The 20108-nt window shown below is 41.8% G+C and overlaps 1 protein-coding gene across 1 annotated transcript in view; it reads left to right on the forward strand.

The window, feature by feature from the left end:
- SLC9A9 (solute carrier family 9 member A9) overlaps positions 1-20108 on the forward strand; it is a 1718538-nt gene that overhangs the window by 774137 nt on the left and 924293 nt on the right. The window contains 1 exon segment of the mRNA XM_063915975.1: positions 12437-12525. Within this exon segment, the coding sequence (XP_063772045.1) occupies positions 12437-12525 (89 nt within the window).

Below are 20108 nucleotides of genomic sequence, written 5' to 3' on the forward strand. Positions count from 1 at the left end.
TAGCATTGCTTTCCTCTGTTTTTGGTTAGCTCTACTATCTTATCGTTGTGTGTTGGTTCGTTACCTCACTGCTAAATGTGCTATATCCTTCTCTCAAAGTATGTCCATCTCCTCGGGCACAGTTTCATAGACTGAGTCTGCTAGGAGGGGCATAGTGGGGAGGAGCCAGCACACAGTATTCATTTCTTAAAGTGCCAGGCTCCAGTGGACCCGATCTATACCCCATGGTAATCTAGTATTCCCCAGTATCCACTAGGGTCTACGAGAAAAGGAATTACTGGTAGGTATTAAATTCCTATTTTTAAAAAAGAGGCCCTCAAATCTTAGGCTACACATGAAAAACTAACTTGCACTGCAAAACAAGTAAGTCATGAAAACTATGAAAATGTGAAAACTGTCATTGAGTCTTAGGGGTCTATTCAATTACTGTCGGATTTTTAAAAAAGTCGGAAAAACAACTTTTTTAGGTCGAATTAGGATTCGACCTGTTCAATTATAGTGCCATTTTTCCGACTTTTAAAAAAAAAATCTGACTTGTCGGAAAACACGTGGATCGGCGGATTTGCGGCCGATTCCGAAAGTTTTTTTGGCCCATTTTCGACAATGTGAATCCGACTTTGTCAGATCAGCATTGTCGAAAATGAGCAAAAACCTGTCAGAATTGCACGCAAATTGAATACTGAACTGTCGGATCCTTTCCGTTGGAGAGGATTCGGCAGGCATTGAATAGACACCCATAGGGTTGAAATATACTAAAGGATCGATTTTGCCCGATTGTAATCGATTACAAATTGATTAAAATGTTTATCAATTAATGTTGAGTGTCAGTGGCTGAAACACACATTTGCTAACAGGTGGTTTTATATTTTTATATTCATTTTTAAGTATCAATTAATATGTGTTTTGACCCTAGAAGCACAACTTCGATTTTGATTGTTTTTAAACGAACAAAATTGACCTTTAGTAAATTTCCCACTAATAATTTGCACACCTCTATGAAATGAATCAGGCCATGCTGCTCCACACATTACAACATTACAGTCCTTAACATGCAGACTGTCACATGCCGTTTGCCTACTGTACATACGGAAGCTCATGCGGAGTTCCCTCCATCTGTAGATCTTTTAAATGTGTCAGTGAGTAATGAGTACACCTGTGCACCTGCTAGGTGACCTGGAAAATGTGACCTCCCAACATGACCAATACCAGGAGGGACAAAATGTTCTGTTCCTGGATTTACCTTGTAATGTATGATGGCCATCACCTGTGTTGGAAGACCTTTCTTGTCAATTAACTAATTCAACACAGGTGATGGCAATCATAAATTAAGGGGGAAGTACAGGAGCAGAGCATTCTGTCCCTCTTGTAATGGGACATGTTGGGAGCTACATTATGTATAAGATGCAGCTGCACAGTTGTAGTAGTTGCTAAAAATACATTACAAAATTCATACACAATCTAGTACATGACTGGAATTTGTTATTAAATAACGATTACATTTGCATTTACAATGGAACATGAAATTAGAGAGACAATAGCACAATGAAAGTATCACATCAGTCACACATATCCATTTAAAAGACTAATTGCTAAAATGACTGTAATAATATGAATAGTAGTGGGATGGATTCAGATGCGTTCAGTTAATCAGAAGATTCTGCACGCCATCATCATCATCAGTTAGTTTGCATTTTTCACCAGGAGGACAATCACCTGCAAGTGTTTCCACTCCACACGGGCAAATATGCATCTTTCTTTTGTTTAGCTTGAGATGCAGTTTGCAGGAACGTGTCCTTACCATTGGTGTTTCTATATGTGTGCAATGCGGCCTATACCGCACACACTGCACCCATGTTTTATTACATGCTTTTCTGGAGTCCTGCATCGGACACTGCTGCAGCAGCAAAAATGACAGCCACAATGGCCAACGCGCATGTGCTGTAGTTAAATTAGTCTCCGGAATACGGTGGGTGCCATGTTTCCAGAGTACTGCGCAGTAGGCTCTGGCACAATGCCAGAGCCTACTGCACCGTGGAGAGGAGGGGGCCCACCCGGAGTCTGCGCTCGGGCCCCCTCCTCTGTTAAAACGCCCCTGGTCCTCACTGTACTGTACTTTGACCACCCTTCCACCAATCCCCGGACTTTGCACAAGATGTTGTAAACGCACGATGTGCCTCGGATGGCATAATGAAGTGTACTGATGCACAACTGAAAACAAATTGTAAGAAAAGTCAGCACGAGCCCCACAGTACTTACTTACAGAAGAATTTGTTTATACTGCGTTTTATAACAACATTTTTCCATTTAAATACATGCATATTTTTTTAATGTTTTCTTTAAAAGAATTCATCGTGTCGGTATGTTCTCATTACTCATAGCTTCTTCAATGTTAATTCTTAGTAATTATGATCCAAACACGAAGACTCATTTTCAGGTGTCTGGAAAAAGTAACGATTGATGGTGAGTTAAGCGTTTGACCTTTCAAATGCTTTTATCGGCTTTTATAAGTTACTAGAGAGGTACAGTATTCATTTAACAATAATCAGTCAAGCAGTAGCTTTCATTTTTCAATACTCCTGCCTGCATAACTAACATTTTCATTTTTAAGATGAATATTTATGTGTGAGCTGTTACTGCGCGGATCCCAGCACTTTCCCTCTTGTCTGATGTCTGTCATACCACTTTCAGACCGGGAATTTGTACACGGGTGCTTCTCAGGTGCCACCTGGCATGAGACCCCTTTTAGACTTGCGTCCTGACCTGGCATATAACCGGGTTGGTGACATCACCGCTGATGCTACAGGAGGCGACACTTTGAGATGATCATCTCCAAGCGCTGCTTCTTCCTATGTAGAGAACGGGTGCCAGGTCGCCTTGACCCAGCGTACTGTTCACACTGAACCGCATTCTGGGTCGATTCCGGCTTCAACCCAGGTCGCGACCTGGGATGAAATGTTGGCATGCTTGACCGGGGATATGGCTTTGGGAACCTTTCAGACTAAGCAAAATCCCGGGTTGATGCGCGTTCACGTGCACTAACCCGAGACAATTTGCTAGTCTGAAAGGGGTCTCGGTTACCAGGCAATCTGACAGTCTCATTCTGAGTAGTACCCAATGCCGATATGTAGAGAATCAAGCGTTTATCAGCTCAATGCATATGCATCATAGTTGCACTGCGCACGTGTGGTGAATGCTTTTAGCATACAGCTCTGACTCAGGTCCATTGTTGCCTTCTCTTTATTGCTACGGTTTTAGCTTCCCTCTGTTCCCAAGCTCTCCTGCACTTCTATATCACCCTTGCACAAACCACTAATTGGGAATGTCTCGTTTCAGCAAGAGCTTTTAGAGGCTTTTAAGGGCAGAGTTAACAACGAGTGATATTCTTGTTATCACTCGTTTTATTGTCGCCCTATTGTCCATTTCAACATTCTGAATGTCGATATTTTGTACCACACCCATTTTGTCATGTTGCATTTCATGTAGATGAGACATACAGTAAGAAACCTAGGCTGGAAATACTGCAAGCCCACAGGTCATTAAGCAATGTGCCTGCTGATCGCACAGCCATCAGATGTGAAGTGCAGGACAGTTGCAGGGGCGCTGAATAGGGATCCATGTGTTCAGGAGAGTGCAGCAGAGTGCATAGGAGGCATAACAATATGAACATAGGGAGATATTCAGTATAAAAATCCTTTCTGTCGCATTCTGGGGGCTGTTGATTTCAGGGCAAGGCCACCCATCATGTTGAATAGCATGCCCAGCGGCTGCGACCGTGGATGACCACCTGCCTCCGCAGTCTGGCTGTGAAGGCAGGAGGCCCGCCGCTATTTTTCCCATTGGGGCGGCTGCGTGTGACATCACACAGCTGACCCGAAATTGCAACAGACCCGACCCTGTTTTCCCTGCAATACCCCCACAATGGTCCGTTGCCGCCCCCGCCCGCCCCGCAAATGCCTCTACCTGTCAATCGCATTGGCAGGCCCACACACGCGCAGGATGGGACCTGCGCATGCACATTACCACCAGTCACTGGTAAATTGTGGTTGCATCACCTAGGCCCTTCCAGTATCTTAGCTACTCTAGCCAGACAGAAACTATGTGGTTGACATCACGGAAGGGACTTTTATTTTATTCTTGTATAGAGAATAAGTTTAAAAATTAGTTGAGGAATGAATTAATCAAAAAGCACCTAATTAAATTGTACTGTGATGTACAGTTGGAATCTAACCAGCAATTATCATAAAATTGGCATATATTACTGTAATATCTACATTAACTTTGCTATTGGATTCGCTGCCATAAAAGATGAATTAACATGGCAATTTATCATTTAAGTAATGCCAGATAGCTCATCTGGTAGGAGGCTGTTCTGCCAATGATTTTGCCCAATTAAAAGCTCCTTTACCACTGCGATACTCATTGGGCCACATATCTGAACATGGCATTCTTCTCAGGTGTCAAGTTCTAATAAAACTTAATTTTTGGACTGTGATAGATGAAGACTGTAATATCCAATGAGAAATACCTACATTTATCATTCTCTATTTCTGTTTGAAACAGTCAACACTACACACAAAGCCTGCTGCTTAGGTGGGAGGCTCCTGCACTCGCTGCTCTGCTTAGCAGACAGTAATTTAATTGAAGAGAGCAGCGCTGAATAGATGCTGTGCGCATGCGCACAGCGTCTATTCAATGGAGACAGGAGGTGATGGGGCATGCCAGCAGCTTACAGAGCACTGGGCATGCCCCCTCAGTGATGAAAACAGGGGCGTGGCTATTGATCACGGGCCCTCCCATGAAGCCATGCCCCCTTTTCACAGACACGCCCCTTTTTTGTTGGGCACGTGCAGATGTCCCTCTTTACTACAGGACAAAGTTGGGAGGTATGAAATACATGTCTTCACTTGTCTCAAAATATCTCCAAACTCATCCCCTTCCCACTCTGCACAAGATCCACATTTCTCATCCATACTCATTATCTGCTCCCATTCCTGGTTACAGAACATTAGGGACATGTACTAAGCAGTGATAAATGTGGAGAAGTGAGCAAGTGGAGACGTTGCCCATGGCAACCAATCAGCTCCTCTGTATACTTTTATAGTATGTAAATTATAAATTTTACATCAATGCTGATTGGTTGCCATGGGCAACTTCTCCACTGGCACACGTCTCCACTTTTATCACTGCTTTGTACATCTCCCCCATTGTTTCAGACTGCACTCTCTGTGGAATGCTCTCGCTTGTGCAACAGGACTTTCATCTATCAGCAAACCTTTAGCATTCCTTGAAAACTTCCATCTTTGACAAGCTTTTGAAATTTCAGAGAAAATCTCTTAAAGTCCCTAGGCTATTCTACCTGAGGAGTTCCACTCCATTATATTGTAACTGATTACCACCAACACTCTAGTTCACACACAATTTGCATTTGTTCTCTTTCTGTTTTTGATCAACCACCTGATCCCAGGCCAGCAATGCTGTATGACCGGATCATATAGCTCTCTAAGCACTTTTTACCCTTGTAATCTGGCTGGAGTAATATGCAATATGTAGAATTTAAACTCCTGTATCAACCTCCTAATTACAATACCTATAGATTGTGAGCTATTGAGCTGGACCCACTTACCTCTCAGTCTGTCTGTTGTTACCCTGTCTCGTTGTATTACCGTCTTTCCAATTGTAAAGCGCAATAAAAAATGAAAATGAAGTACATTTTTACAATTAAAATGATACTAATCATCTAATTGTTGAATAGTGCTTTCATCTGCTCAGTAGTCTCTAGATCCCAGATTAAGTCTTCTTAACCAGCAGTATAAATATACTGTATATATAGAGGGCTCTGATGAAGTCCGGTACGACAAAATGCGTAGGGGCGTGGCCTAGCGTGAAGGAACGAGCATGCGGTGGTGTATCTGCTCAAGGGTACGGTACATATCTATTTGAACTAATTTACCTACGGTGATTAATACCGCCAATTGTGGTACGTTATTTGTAATCCTCTGTGTCTGGAATATTGCTGGAATAAATTATTTTATAAAACTGTTTCATGCACTATGAGGAGCCCTTTTTTTAATCTGATTTTTAGAAATACCTGTTGCCGACAGTGGATACGGGCTTTTAAAGGAGACGCCGATCTGAAGGATCTTTGTGCTACAAAAGACCATTTATAGACCGTAATACACTGAAGGGATTGGTTTTTAAATTGGTGTGATGTTTGCTGGGACTTATTGTTCCACGGTGCGAGTATTGGTTTGCGCACAAACTTTTATATATATATATATATAGATATTAGATGTTTTTGTTAACTAGTATTGTGCTTTAAACAAGAATTGTTATATCTTAAATATATTTTTATTTCAACTTATTTTTAAAGTAATAATAGTCGGCAGCAACTCCAATGATTGGTTCTCTACTTGAATGGACCTTTTACTAAGATCTAAAGTTATAAGTTATTGTTTCTTTGGGGTGAGCCTAATGTTTAAGACCTTCAAAAAATTGAGATATTAAACCTCTTATTCAATAAACAAGTAAAATAGTATCAGTCTTTTTTTCTGCTAAAATAGACATAAATTTATTAAAATTATTATTAAAAACTTATATCATCAAAACATATAGTAAATATATAGGACAATTCATTTTTTCTGTAAGTATTTGATAGATGAATTTTCCATTTCCTTTACGGATCCCAATACTATGTCACCCACTTTCCATTTGTAAAAACTGACGTAGATTCAAGATGGCCGATTTCAAGATGGCCCCCTTGTTCAGTACATGCCCTAAAAGATAGCCCACCTCACCCATACCTTACTGGAGTATTCAGATTTCCCATTTCCTGCACAGTTTTTGAAACAAAGGGTGTAAGGGTGTACTGCGACTTCTGAATCTATCTATCTATCTATCTATCTATCTATCTATCTATCTATATATATATATATATATATATTTTGTTTAGATGCTGCCATGGTAACGGCTGTGAGACGTGCAGCGTGCAAGTGTGCGCTGACGTCATGTTCCCGCGCCAGTGTCCGGGACGGACTCCTGGGCTGGAGAACGCGGCCAATCCGTACACTTTCACATGTATTCGGGGGGTATAAAGTAAACTTGTTTTTGGTTAATCTGTATTCTTGACTGTATTCTGGGGGGATTGAAATGTTGAATCCAGTGACCCCTGTGTCCGTGAGTTTTATTCTCTGATGGAAAAATGTCTCTGAGTGCCGCACCATTGCTATCCTCTCTCTCTCTCTCTCTCTCTCTCTCTCTCTCTCTCTCTCTATATATATATATATATATATCTGTGTGTGTATATATATATATATATATACACACACACACACACACACACACACACACACACACACACACACACATACATACAGATAGACTAGCTGAATTCCAGTTCTTGCCAATGGAATGTCAAGTATCTCTATGCATATAACTTTAATTTTGAAGGACTTCCCCCAGTTTGATGCTATCTAAAGGCTGGCGCTGAGGAGAATAATCCGCCTCCTTCTCTGCCCCGTCCTGTCCCTGATGCTGCCCTGCTCAATGCTGTAAATGCTGGGACGACCAAGCTCCGCCTGCTGTATGTGAATATGTAAGGTTTGCTCCTTGCTTAGCTTCTTGCTCTCCTTAGGGCTCCTCCTTTGAGGTGAAAAGGTAAAGATTTTTGCACAACACTTAAGGTCACTGGGAGAGCTGTCGGTACTCTTTACACAGCAGATAAGCAGGTGCTATCAAGCTTTCCTTTAATGCATTTAAGAGTCAAAATACCTATCTCTCCTTTCCTTCTATTGCTCTTTGAGAGGTTCGGCAATGTTTAGTTCAAGTGACAGGTTAAAATCTGATGATTGAGACACTATCCTTTCCTGACTGAAAATATGTTGGTTAAGTACTTATTTCTGAAATCTATATATATAAAAGGCAAATACCACTGACTCATCACAAAATCTCCTGAACCATAAGGCTGAACTTCCTTGCCAGTGGCAGAGCAGTCCATTATTCAAATAGGGGAGCCACACCCAGCAATGTTTGACAGTGTTTAGGGGTGGCAGTTGATGTGGCTTCCCTATTTGACTAATGGACTGCTCTGCAACTGCCACTGGCAAGGAAGTCCAGGAACAGAGCATTATGTCCTCCGCGACACAATCGCCAGCATCATGCATTCTTTATAGTCTCGGCTGGGTGGGGTGTCTTAACTCTCCTCTCTGAGGCGGGAATTCCCAATAATCATCTCACCCATTTTAACCCCTTTGTGGGTGGTATTTTTAAAAATCCTTTCTTAGTGGGTGCCTACATCACAAAAGCAAGCTACTATCCAAATTTAAAGTTCCAAGTCCTTATAGTTCAGGAGATTTTGTGATAAGTCAGTGGTATTTGCGATAGATAGATGGATAGATAGATAGATAGATAGATAGATAGATAGATAGATAGATAGATAGATAGATAGATAGATAGATAGATAGATAGATATAGATAGATAGGTAGATAGATAGATAGATAGATAGATAGATAGATAGATAGATAGATAGATAGATAGATATGCAATTTTACAAACTTGTGTAGGCACAGTGCCGGGAACACTGGCACTGTAATTACCAAATGTGGCCCTGGGAGTGGGCAGAGTTTCAACTGGCTGCAGGGACTTATTGGATAAGATCCCTCCGTCCCAGTAGTTTTGATCTGAAAGATTTTTCTTCATATAACGCCATTCTGAGATTGCATTGAAAAATGTAAGATTTTACCCATTTCTTTTCCTGCTACCTGAATAGCAGAAAATGTTAAAGTGCTGTAGAGGGCAATGGATTGTTCTCCGCTTTGCGATATTGTTGGAGCAGGTTATTAACAGGAAGAATCACACCAAGCGCAGAGGCTAGATCTGCAGCAGTTATAAAAGTGAGGTATTGCCAACCTTAAAAAAAGCACTAAGATGCCACAACTAAGAAGACCGCCACAACAGATAGTCAATCTCACTATGGTATTGTATGGATTATACACGTAAATTGCAACATTAAGATTTATCTTGTGCTGCTAGAAATGCAACTGTCAGGAGTACTTAATTGGCAGTACTACTATCTCGCTGCACTCTTCATACTGGGCTTTTTGTTCGCTTTTGCATGATATTAATTTTGATACAAATTTGCTGCACTATTATTGACCTGCCTTTTTTATATAGGGTTACATTTGCGACATTAGTTTCTATTGAATGTTTTAATCTAGCGGATTTTAACCACTGTTCATTTTTGATAAACTTATAATTTACTGTATTTATTTTGTACACTGTGTACTGATAAATATGAATAACTTATTATACTATGACAGTTGATATTTACGTTGGTCCGTCGTTGTTATATACTGCCTAAGTCAGCGCAGTTTCAATCCTATTAGGGGTATTAACAGAGAAAATAATTGCATTATTTTCTCCATTAACCATTTGATAAATAGTAGAGATACTTTTATTATGCAGAAACACTTGTTACTGCATGATTTAAGTAGGATCTTGCTTTCTGAATAGAACATTTAATAACTTATAGAAACCACATAAAGTCATGTATTCAGATTGATCATATATTTCCCTATATATTTTCAACAGACTGTTACAAGAGCAAAAGAAAATAAGAGTTTGCATTCCTTCAATGTTATTCCCCACTTAATGCAAAATGAATGATAAGCTATTAAGGTGCAGTTATAGGAGATAATTAAATTAGGTAATTAAAGGATCCCATCATATAGTAAAGCTGATGTTTTGGTCTTTTTGTTTTGTATTTTAAAAAGTTAAGTATAAATGGTTTATAAGGAACCATGTTGTGTAAAGCATTTTAGGAGATTTCTAGCAGAGCGACAGCATACGATTTCAGCAATGGCTGCAATAACTGTGAGTCCCGATGAAGTATGTCTAGCTTGCTAAATGAACTTTAATGGTAAAGCTGTCCCACTTATCCTGTTAACATTCATATTTAAAGAGTCCTCAGATAATCCACAAACCTTGCCCAGCTGATACGTCAACTCCCTGCTTGTTTATGGCATTTAGGCAACCATTTAACATCTGCTCTTCTGTAAGTTTTCTTGAGTCATGAGTATTGTGTGTATTGAGCTGAGGCTGATTACGAGTATGTTTCAGCAGTTCTTGTTGATACATTTTCTGCTGAAAAACTAGAATTGATGCTGAAGATACAATCTCAGCCATTCGGACAAGTCAAACCAAGCATAACTAATGGATCCTCTTAGGGAACGATACATACATCTCTTATTTCGTTTTCCTTAGAAAGCTCCCCCTTGTAATGGCAGTTTGTGCTCATTTTTGGAAACTTTGCTCATTAACATTCTTCTGTGCCCTTCACTTGTCTTCAGACAATTGCTGTCTTGACAAAGTTGCACACTTGACGTTCCCAGTTATGCTGTATCCCGGATTTTCGGATCAAAGTGTGCCTGTCAATCAGCAGCCACAGTAACTATCTCTACACTGGCAGGACACAGCAATGCAAGAACCAACATGTAGCTAAAGTATCTCCTGGCTTATAGGGCCAATACAGCAGGGGAGTATCGGGGCAATTCCCCATTCTCCCAATGCCTGGACCGGGGAATCTGGGAAATACAACATGTTGGAAATCCTCACTTCACCCTACCTTCTCCTGCCACCGGTGTGCACAATGCACTGCTCACTACTGTGGTTAGTGGAATATACTCAATCTTGCCCATTCTCCCTAATCCTGCAGGAGACTTCTAAATGCGAGGGAGAGTTTCCCGGGTACCGGAAAAGTGGCCAATTCAGCACCTCCCAACACTTACTGGCAAAAGTTGGTGGGGCATGATGATGATGATGCAATATAATATAAATTGCACTATCGCGGGTTCATGATGATAATAAAATATTTAATTAGATGTAATGCTTGGCTGAGACTGCATGTGGGTTTATTGTTACAGTATGTTATATCACCAGTGCTGTGTTCCCTGATAAACATACAGCTGCTGACTGCTACTGGGTTGTTTTTCAGGTAGATGGGACACAGCCTCCTGGATGTTGTGATCATCAAAGTATCTTGGTTTGAAAATATAATAATTTAAATTTGAAAGTACAGATTACTTTTATTTGAAGTTCACAGCTATTTACATTTCTTTCTAAGTCTCTCGCTATAATCTTTAAAGTACATTACAATATTGTTTTTCCAGTAAGCCTATTAATATAACACTCCTACAGGCCTGGCTGTCTTTTGGACAAACACGTTGTCATTTGTGGAGTGATTTCATGTACATGTGTAGTAAGAGCAGTGACAGTACTCAAGTGTGAGAGTCGGGGTTCCTATGGCCAAAGAATAGTGTGGAGAGCTACTTCTATGTTGCATGTTTCTATTCTGTAAATACAGTTGTGGTGAGACCACAGGAGACCTAGATTGGGTGCATGTGAGTAACTGGATCGGAGGCTGCAATAGAATGGAGCACCATATGAGAGAATCCACCCTCTGAGAGAGAAATAGAGCTAGGTTATTACCAACCAACCTGATTTAGGTGGGATAGTACTGAAGTGTCTGGATTGTCCGCAATTCCCAAATTCATGGCAATAAGCTAGATGTTAAGAAGTATTTTCCCTGTCCAATGCAGACTAAGGTGGTGATGGTATTGTGTGTGTGTGTGTGTGTGTGTGTGTGTGTGTGTGTGTGTGTGTGTGTGTGTGTGTGGGGGGGATATTTTTGATGACGACTGTATCTAAAGAGTGGAGAAGTGACAAGTCTTTGAGGTGGCACTTATCAAGTACATTTTATGAAATTATATGTAGGACCTGATTTATTGGTTGCTAAGGGCAATGTCACCATTTGTCCACTACTCCACTCTTTACACTGCTTGACACTTCTCCCCCTAAGCCTAGTCTAAAATTACACCATCTGCAGCAAGGCCATGCCCATTGCGACACAACCACACCTTTTGGTGTGCTGCAGCTATACCCTTGTCCTACCTCCAAAAGTTGTGAGGTATGTGTATGTGTGATATGATCCAACTGTACATTTGAAACTAACTAGCTGCCGGTAAATTATGTGTGCTGGTGAAAGGCACAAGAATGTTTTTGATTAAAAGTACCTTGTAGTTTAGTCACTCACAAGATGTCCTGGCAGCCATTTATTTACTCACTGGCAACTGCAGGACTGCACACAGGGCATCTGGTCTGAGCTACAGTATGTTCAACATCAGCTATCGTATGCAGCTCAGCCTTGCATGGAGGCTATATGTGTCCCACCTCTGGCCTTTGCACACACTGGTTAAAGCAGTACAGGTAATTTGATTGTGGGATGTAACTGGTTAAACTGGCAAATAACCACAATTTGACATCTTTGACCTGCATATGAATTTGTGTTGTCCAACTAAACATTGGTGTCTAATTTTTACTGTTTGCTGTCTGTCTGTAAAGCTTAAATGCACTCTTATTTATATATGTTATATCACCTTGCAGGTATTGTTGCTGTTCTGTTTTGTGGAGTCACACAAGCCCATTACACCTACAACAATCTGTCTGAAGAGTCAAAACTGAGAACTAAGCAGGTAGGATGACAGTACAGATGGATGTACCTGTTGCAATGTTTTTATTGGAGTTAAAGATAAATAAGAGGCGTATTGTACTGAGAGCCCATAGTGCAGTCCTGATGCTTACATTAACATTCAGCAGTACAGTGTGGGGAGTACTCTGTGTAATACCTGCCCATGGCTGACAGAACGTTACCATGCATAGTTCTACAACAGCTGAACAGCCACAGTCCTCTTCTCATTTGTAACAGTTACATATACTTATATGGCTTATAGCATTAAAGATGCAGAATGTACAGTATACAATTCATTTTATATAATTACCCTGCTGCAAATGGCTTGCTTGTGGATGGGCATTGTTAAGCATTTGAATAAATTAAGCTGGGATATACTAGTGTTTCATTAGATGTATTTTAATGACAGGCTAGTCTGGTGACTTACAAAAAATTGGCGAAATCAGTGAGTGCGCTGTCAACGGCAGCCTGTATAGGGATGGTTAGTCCCTGAAGAAATATAGATCCAAGAAAAAGGTATACTGGTGCCGGCTGAGTTTCAAATAATGAACGGAAAAAAGTTTTCAATAGAAAGCTAATTCATCAATTTATTACAAAATAAGCTATAAAGTGGTTAAACATATAAAGGATAAAAGCTTCAGAAGGGTAAGATTAATAAGATTGAGAGTCTCTCAAATGGTTGGGTTAGACCACTTCTATCCCCATTGAGGCAATTGGCACTTGTTTCTGTTTAGGGCTCATTCCTCCAAACAGTCCTCAGTACATTTAATTGTGGATATTACCCAGTTTCTCAGTGCAAAGTCCCCTTGGTTCTCAATTGCAAGCCGAGATTCTATAGCAGCAGGGGTATGTCCAGAGTTTCCAGGTAAACGGCACTTGTGAGGATCCTGTAGGAGTATGAAAGTCCAATTGTTGTCAGATGAATAAATAGCAGTGGGTGGGATGCCTGTGGTCAAGAATTAAAGGCTCAACACGTTTCGCTGGTCTTAGTTGCTGCCAGCTTCCTCAGGAGTATATTTCCTGAGGAAGCTGGCAGCAACTAAGACCAGTGAAATGCATTGAGCCTTTAATTCTTGACCACAGGCATCCCACCCACTGCTATTTATTCATCTGACAACAATTGGACTTTCATACTCCTGCAGGATCCTCACAAGTGCCGTTTACCTGGAAACTCTGGACATACCCCTGCTGCTACAGGATCTCGGCTTGCAATTGAGAACCAAGGGGACTTTGCACTGAGAAACTGGGTAATATCCACAATTAAATGTACTGAGGACTGTTTGGAGGAATGAGCCCTAGTCAGAAACAAGTGCCAATTGCCTCAATGGGGATAGAAGTGGTCTAACCCAACCATTTGAGAGACTCTCAATCGTAATAATCTTACCTTTCTGAAGCTTTTATCCTTTATATGTTTAACCACTTTATAGCTTATTTTGTAATAAATTGATGAATTAGTTTTTTTATTGAAAACTTTTTTCCGTTCATTATTTGAAACTCAGCCGGCGCCAGTATACCTTTCTCTCTAGTCTGGTGACTTGAATGCTCATGGATAGGTGACCACAGTCAACTATAGATAACCTATATGTTCCAATTTTTAGTTCATATGTTTACTATGCGGTATATTTCACCTTAGCGGACAAAGAGAATATCTGTCACGAGAGAACATGTCCAAGTACAGTAAATGCATCGGCTGATGCTAAATATCTTTCTCAACACAGCTTCACATGGATCCCAGTGCTGTGCACACCACATGCAGCAAATACTCCAATGTGGATATTCTTAGAATGTAGAGTTTGGTGTGTGGGCGAAAAGAAGGCTTGTGATTGGCTTTTATGATCTCCCTCCTTCTCCCATCAACCATGCTGGTTTTTGGGCGGGTCAGTGAAACAAAAGTAGGAGACCCGGGGGAAACAGTTGTAGAGGGAGGCGACATGTTAGGAAAGTATTTTACTAGGTGGTAGTTCAGCTTTGAAATATTGGGAAAGCTCTAAAGCTGCTTCTGTACCATCAGTATTTCAGCTTTGCAATTAGTTTGTTTGTGGATCAGAGTTATTTAGCTTATGCCTAACAAATCTTATGGCAGCCTTCTCGTCCCTTATTCAAGCTAGAAACATGCATATACAGTACGAGTTATGTGCATTTTAAAATACAAATCTTATGGGACATATTTACAATGCATTTGAGACCCTAGAAGTATAATTTCTCATTGCTGCCTATTGCAGCAATAAGGAATTATGTAATGGGGCAATGTATTAAGAAAGCCTTGCAGGCTTCAATAACAATGTTGGACCCGCCCACTCACCTGTGTTCTTGTAGTCATGGAAAGCAACAGCACTTCCTCGTGCAAAGGCCTGGAGCAGTCAAAAGACAGTCTGGTGTGAGCAGTAAATGTGGTCAATAAAAGTATCTTAAATGCATTTTTTGAAGTCAGCATTTATACAGATTGCTAGACTGTGGTGCCATTTATACTGTTTTTTATCCATTTGAATTTTATTGTACTAATTCATTTATTATTGAAAATAGTGTTCAGCAATGCAGATATATGCACTAATAAATAATGTCTATATGCAAAAAACAGAGTTGAAAAGAATGATGAATCAGTGGTTGGTAAAATTAAAACAAAAAACTTTAATAGTGATAGTAATTTAGAAGATATCATGCAAGTTGGAAATAAACTATATATTTTGTCAAAATAAATGTAAAATAGAATGATATTAATTAATGTGTTAAAGTCTCAATCTGCCTTATTTTAGGCACATCTGTGGGTGGCGTCTGCAAATGTTTCTAAGTATATGCACAATCCTCCTACACATGCACTATATATTAACATTAAACCAGGAGCAGCTTTCTTAAAGTACTAAGATTCTTTGCAATAGATTACTGTAAAAGTTGAATGTAAGAGGTCTTTTAGGCATTGTATTTTATATTGTACTGGAACTGCATGGCCACAAGAAAAGTCACACTGGCCTTCTGTTTTAGGTTCGATGTTTGAGGCTAGCTGACTAATCTTAATTAGATTGGCAAGGGTATAGCTACAGGGCAGGGACTGCAGCTGCTATGGGGCCCAAAGCTCAGAGGAACCCACCTTCCCTGTCACAGTTATATGTCTCATATACATATTTCTCCATTGGGTGGTACATAGGGGGCCCTATACAAACTTTTGCATTGTGGCCTACAATATATTTTGTTATGCACCTGGAACTTTTCATTATATTTTGGTATAAAATTAACTGGAGGGCATTATAATGTTGCATAATATGAAATGGGGCACTGTAATGTCACATAATATAAAGTGGAAGCACTATAGTGTGGTATAAAATGAACTGGGACACTGTGATGTTGTCTAATATGATCTGGGGACACTGTATGTCATAATGTGAATTGGCGGTACTGTGTGGCATAATGTGTATTGGCAGCCTTACAATGTAACATAATGTGAACTAGGGCACTATTATGGGGCATAAAATGAAAAACTACTGCGGAGAGGTGTCTCTGTAGATGCATTAGGACAGGGGCCTCTTCAGAATATTGCCATGGGGCCCACAAAGTTCTGACTACGCCCCAGTTTATTGGTGTCCTAGGACAAAACATAACAGATGGCAGAACCTTTAGATTATGTGTTTAGCCTACTAACCTTCTCCTAAACAGACTTACCAAACTTGTGGCATTTAGGCTTTTTGTGCAAAGTGCACATTTTTGTACTGAGTATGTGCACGATAACATACACATCCATCCATATCAGTAACATCTCCTTGTGCTGAGAGAGCTGGAGGGAGGAGATATGCAGGACAAGTACAGTAAGGATACTGTCACAACTGAGGGCCTGAGCTGACGGGAGGCAGCCTCAGTTGTAGGGGCTGAGATGTACCGGAACCTGGGAGGTTGTATCAGACCCCTGGACATGTAAGTAACATGAACAATAACTGCCCGAAGGCGTGACCACGACAACTTAGATAAAAGTCAATGATGTTTATTATGACAACTCCGCATCACAGCAGCAATAAAAGAAAACGTAAAAGTCAGCAAAGAATAAATACAGTTCCTGAGTACTACAGCATGGCAGGAGCCACAGGGCACTGGTAGTGTGAGATAGTTCTTATGATCTTCTAGATGGAAAGTCCTTACCAGGCCCGGCTGTAGCAATGGAGATAACCCAGGATTGTACCAGCTGGTGTTCCAGGAAGAGCTGGGTTGCTGAAGGTAAAACAGCTGCTGTGGATACTGGCTGGAACCAGACTGTTGTTAGCACGGAGTGGATACTGGCTGGAACCAGTTAAATAATAAATGAACTTTGGGAGCGATGAAATGTGAACTGAAATGTAGAACTTGAGAGCGGAGAAATAATAATTCCGGTGGAGAGTGGTAAAGTGTAGAAAGGACACCGGCCCTTTAAGGGAAGCTGTACTCTGCTGGAAGCTGAGGCTGGAAGCAGGTAGTGTTGTAGCTGGAAACAGATGAATCCACAATGGATTGGAGAGTCAGGCTACACCGCAGGTGGAATGCTGGTGCGGGTCTCTATGGTGGAAGTCTTGAGACAGGAGCTGGAACCTGGAAGACAATCATAGAAGAGAGACAAACAGGAACTAGGTTTGACAACCAAAGCACTGACGTCTTCCTTGCTCAGGTACAGCTTACTTATACCTGCAGCAAGGAAGGGGTTGGCTAGGCAATTATGCAAATCAACAACACAGACAGCAGATTGGTGGAAATGATCAGATGACAGAATCCAAGATGGCTGCGCCCATGCAGACACTTGGAGGGAAGTTTGGTTTGTAATCCATGTGGTCTGGGAAACAGTAATGGCGGCGCCGGCCACCGGAGACAGGAGACGCCAGGCTGATAGATGCACATTTAACCACGCGGGCACAGCGGAGGCCGCGGCTGATGAAAAGACCACTCTGCATGTGGAAACTTAGGAACAGCGGAATCCGGTCCTGGAACGCTGAGCCCGCCTTAGGAGGCATCTGAAGGGTAAGTAATGGCGTCCAGATACCCGGATCGTGACAGCACCCCCCCCTTTAGGAGTGGCCCCAGGACACTTCTTAGGCTTTAAAGGAAACTTTGCGTGGAAATTTCGGACCAAGGCAGGAGCATGGACGTCAGAGGCATTGGTCCAAGAGCGTTCTTCAGGACCATAGCCCTTCCAGTCAATGAGATACTGAAGTTGACCGTAACGGTGACGTGAGTCCAGGATCTTGGCCACTTCATACTCAACGCCTCGTTGAGTTTGGACTTTCGGAGTTGATGGAAGTGAGGAATGAAACCGATTCAAGATTAACGGTTTCAACAGGGAAACATGGAATGTCCTGGGTATTTTTAAGAAGGGAGGTAACTGGAGTCTGTAAGCAACAGGATTGATGACTTGATCAATTTTAAAAGGACCGATGTAGCGAGGTGCAAACTTCATACTGGGAACTCTTAACCTCAAATTCTTCGTGGATAACCATACCCGATCACCCACCTTGAGAGCAGGAACTGCTCGACGCTTCTTATCCGCAAACTTCTTGTACCTGAACGATGCCTTGAGCAGAGCTGATCGTACGCTCTTCCAGATATTGGCAAACTGATGCAAGGTGATATCCACTGCGGGAACAGAAGTTGCTGGAAGCGGTTGGAACTCAGGGACTTTAGGGTGGAATCCAAAGTTGGTGAAGAATGGTGTTGAGGAAGATGAAGAATGATACTGGTTGTTATGACAGAACTCGGCCCAGGGAAGTAATTGAACCCAGTCATCTTGAGAGGAGGACACATAGATGCGGAGGAAGGCCTCCAAGTCCTGATTCACCCTCTCAGTTTGACCATTGGTCTGAGGATGGTAAGCCGTGGAAAACTTTAACTTGACTTGGAGGACTTGACATAAACTTCGCCAGAATTTGGCTGTGAATTGAACTCCTCGATCTGAGATAATTTCTTCTGGAAGACCGTGGAGTCGGAAGATCTCTTGTATGAATACTTGAGCCAACTTGGAAGCTGACGGAAGACCGGTGAGAGGAATGAAGTGTGCCATCTTGGTGAACCGGTCAACTACCACCCAGATGGTATTGAACTTGTTGCACATGGGCAAATCTGTAATAAAATCCATCGACAAATGGGTCCATGGTCGACGGGGAACAGATAGTGGAACCAGTTGCCCCGCAGGCGACTGGCGGGATACTTTATGTTGAGCACACTTTGGGCAAGATGCAATAAACTCCAAAACGTCCTTTTTCAGAGTTGGCCACCAATAGGACCTAGAGATAAACTCCAGGGTTTTTTGGATACCTGTATGTCCGGCAAAACGGGAAGCATGGGCCCAATGCATGAGCTTCTTCCTTAGTGTCGGCTTCACAAAACTTTTCCCTGATGGGGGCGTAGAGTCCATCCCTACCGTGGAGAATGCCAACGGATTTATAATAGGATGCTTGTCTGAAGACTCTGACTCATTTTCTTGCTCCCATGAGCGGGAAAGGGCATCGGCCTTGCGATTCTGAGAGCCCGGACAGAACTGGAGTTTAAAGTCGAACCTGGAAAAGAAAAGTGCCCATCTGGCCTGACGAGGGTTGAGACATTGTGCGCCTTTTAGATATAGAAGGTTCTTGTGGTCTGTAAGGATGGTGATTGAATGAGAAGCTCCCTCCAACAGATATCTCCACTCCTCTAGAGCGAGCTTGATGGCTAGCAACTCCTGGTCGCCAATGGCATAGTTGCGCTCCGCTGGGGAGAACTTCCGTGAGAAGAAACTGCAAGGATGTAAATGACCATCTTTAGCCCTCTGAGATAACACCGCTCCTACTCCAACGGAGGAGGCATCCACCTCTAAGATGAAAGGAGAGTCGATGTCAGGCTGTTTCAGGACAGGTGCAGAGATGAACCTCTGTTTTAAAAGATGAAAAGCTTGCATGGCTTCTTCAGACCACTTGGACGGGTTAGCACCCTTCTTGGTGAAAGCAGTAATAGGCGCCACAATGGTGGAAAAGTCTCGTATAAACTTTCGGTAATAATTGGCGAACCCTAAGAACCTCTGGACCCCTTTGAGGGTTAAGGGTACCGGCCAATTCTGGATTGCTTGTAGTTTCTCAGGATCCATCTCTAGTCCGGAACCGGACACAATGTACCCTAGAAACGGAATGGACTTGACTTCAAAGACGCATTTCTCTAATTTGCAGTAGAGATGATTGACACGGAGACGGGACAGAACCTCCTTTACCCAGAAACGATGTTCCTCTAAATCGTTGGCAAAAATGAGGATATCATCTAGATAGACCACGACATGACGGTATAGAATGTCTCTGAAGATCTCATTGACGAAATGCTGGAAGACAGCTGGAGCATTGCTCAATCCGAAGGGCATGACGAGGTACTCATAATGTCCGTCACGGGTGTTAAATGCGGTCTTCCACTCGTCACCCTCACGGATCCGGATGAGATTGTATGCACCTCTCAGGTCCAGCTTTGTAAAGATGGTAGCTCCGCTAACTCTGTCAAAGAGCTCAGTAATCAGGGGTAAAGGATAGCGGTTCTTGATGGTAATGTCGTTCAAACCTCTGTAGTCGATGCACGGCCGCAGACCACCATCTTTCTTCTTTACAAAAAAGAAGCCTGCGCCGG

Source organism: Pseudophryne corroboree, chromosome 4 (assembly GCF_028390025.1).
Source record: "Pseudophryne corroboree isolate aPseCor3 chromosome 4, aPseCor3.hap2, whole genome shotgun sequence".
In the NCBI taxonomy this organism is placed as follows: Eukaryota; Metazoa; Chordata; class Amphibia; order Anura; family Myobatrachidae; genus Pseudophryne; species Pseudophryne corroboree.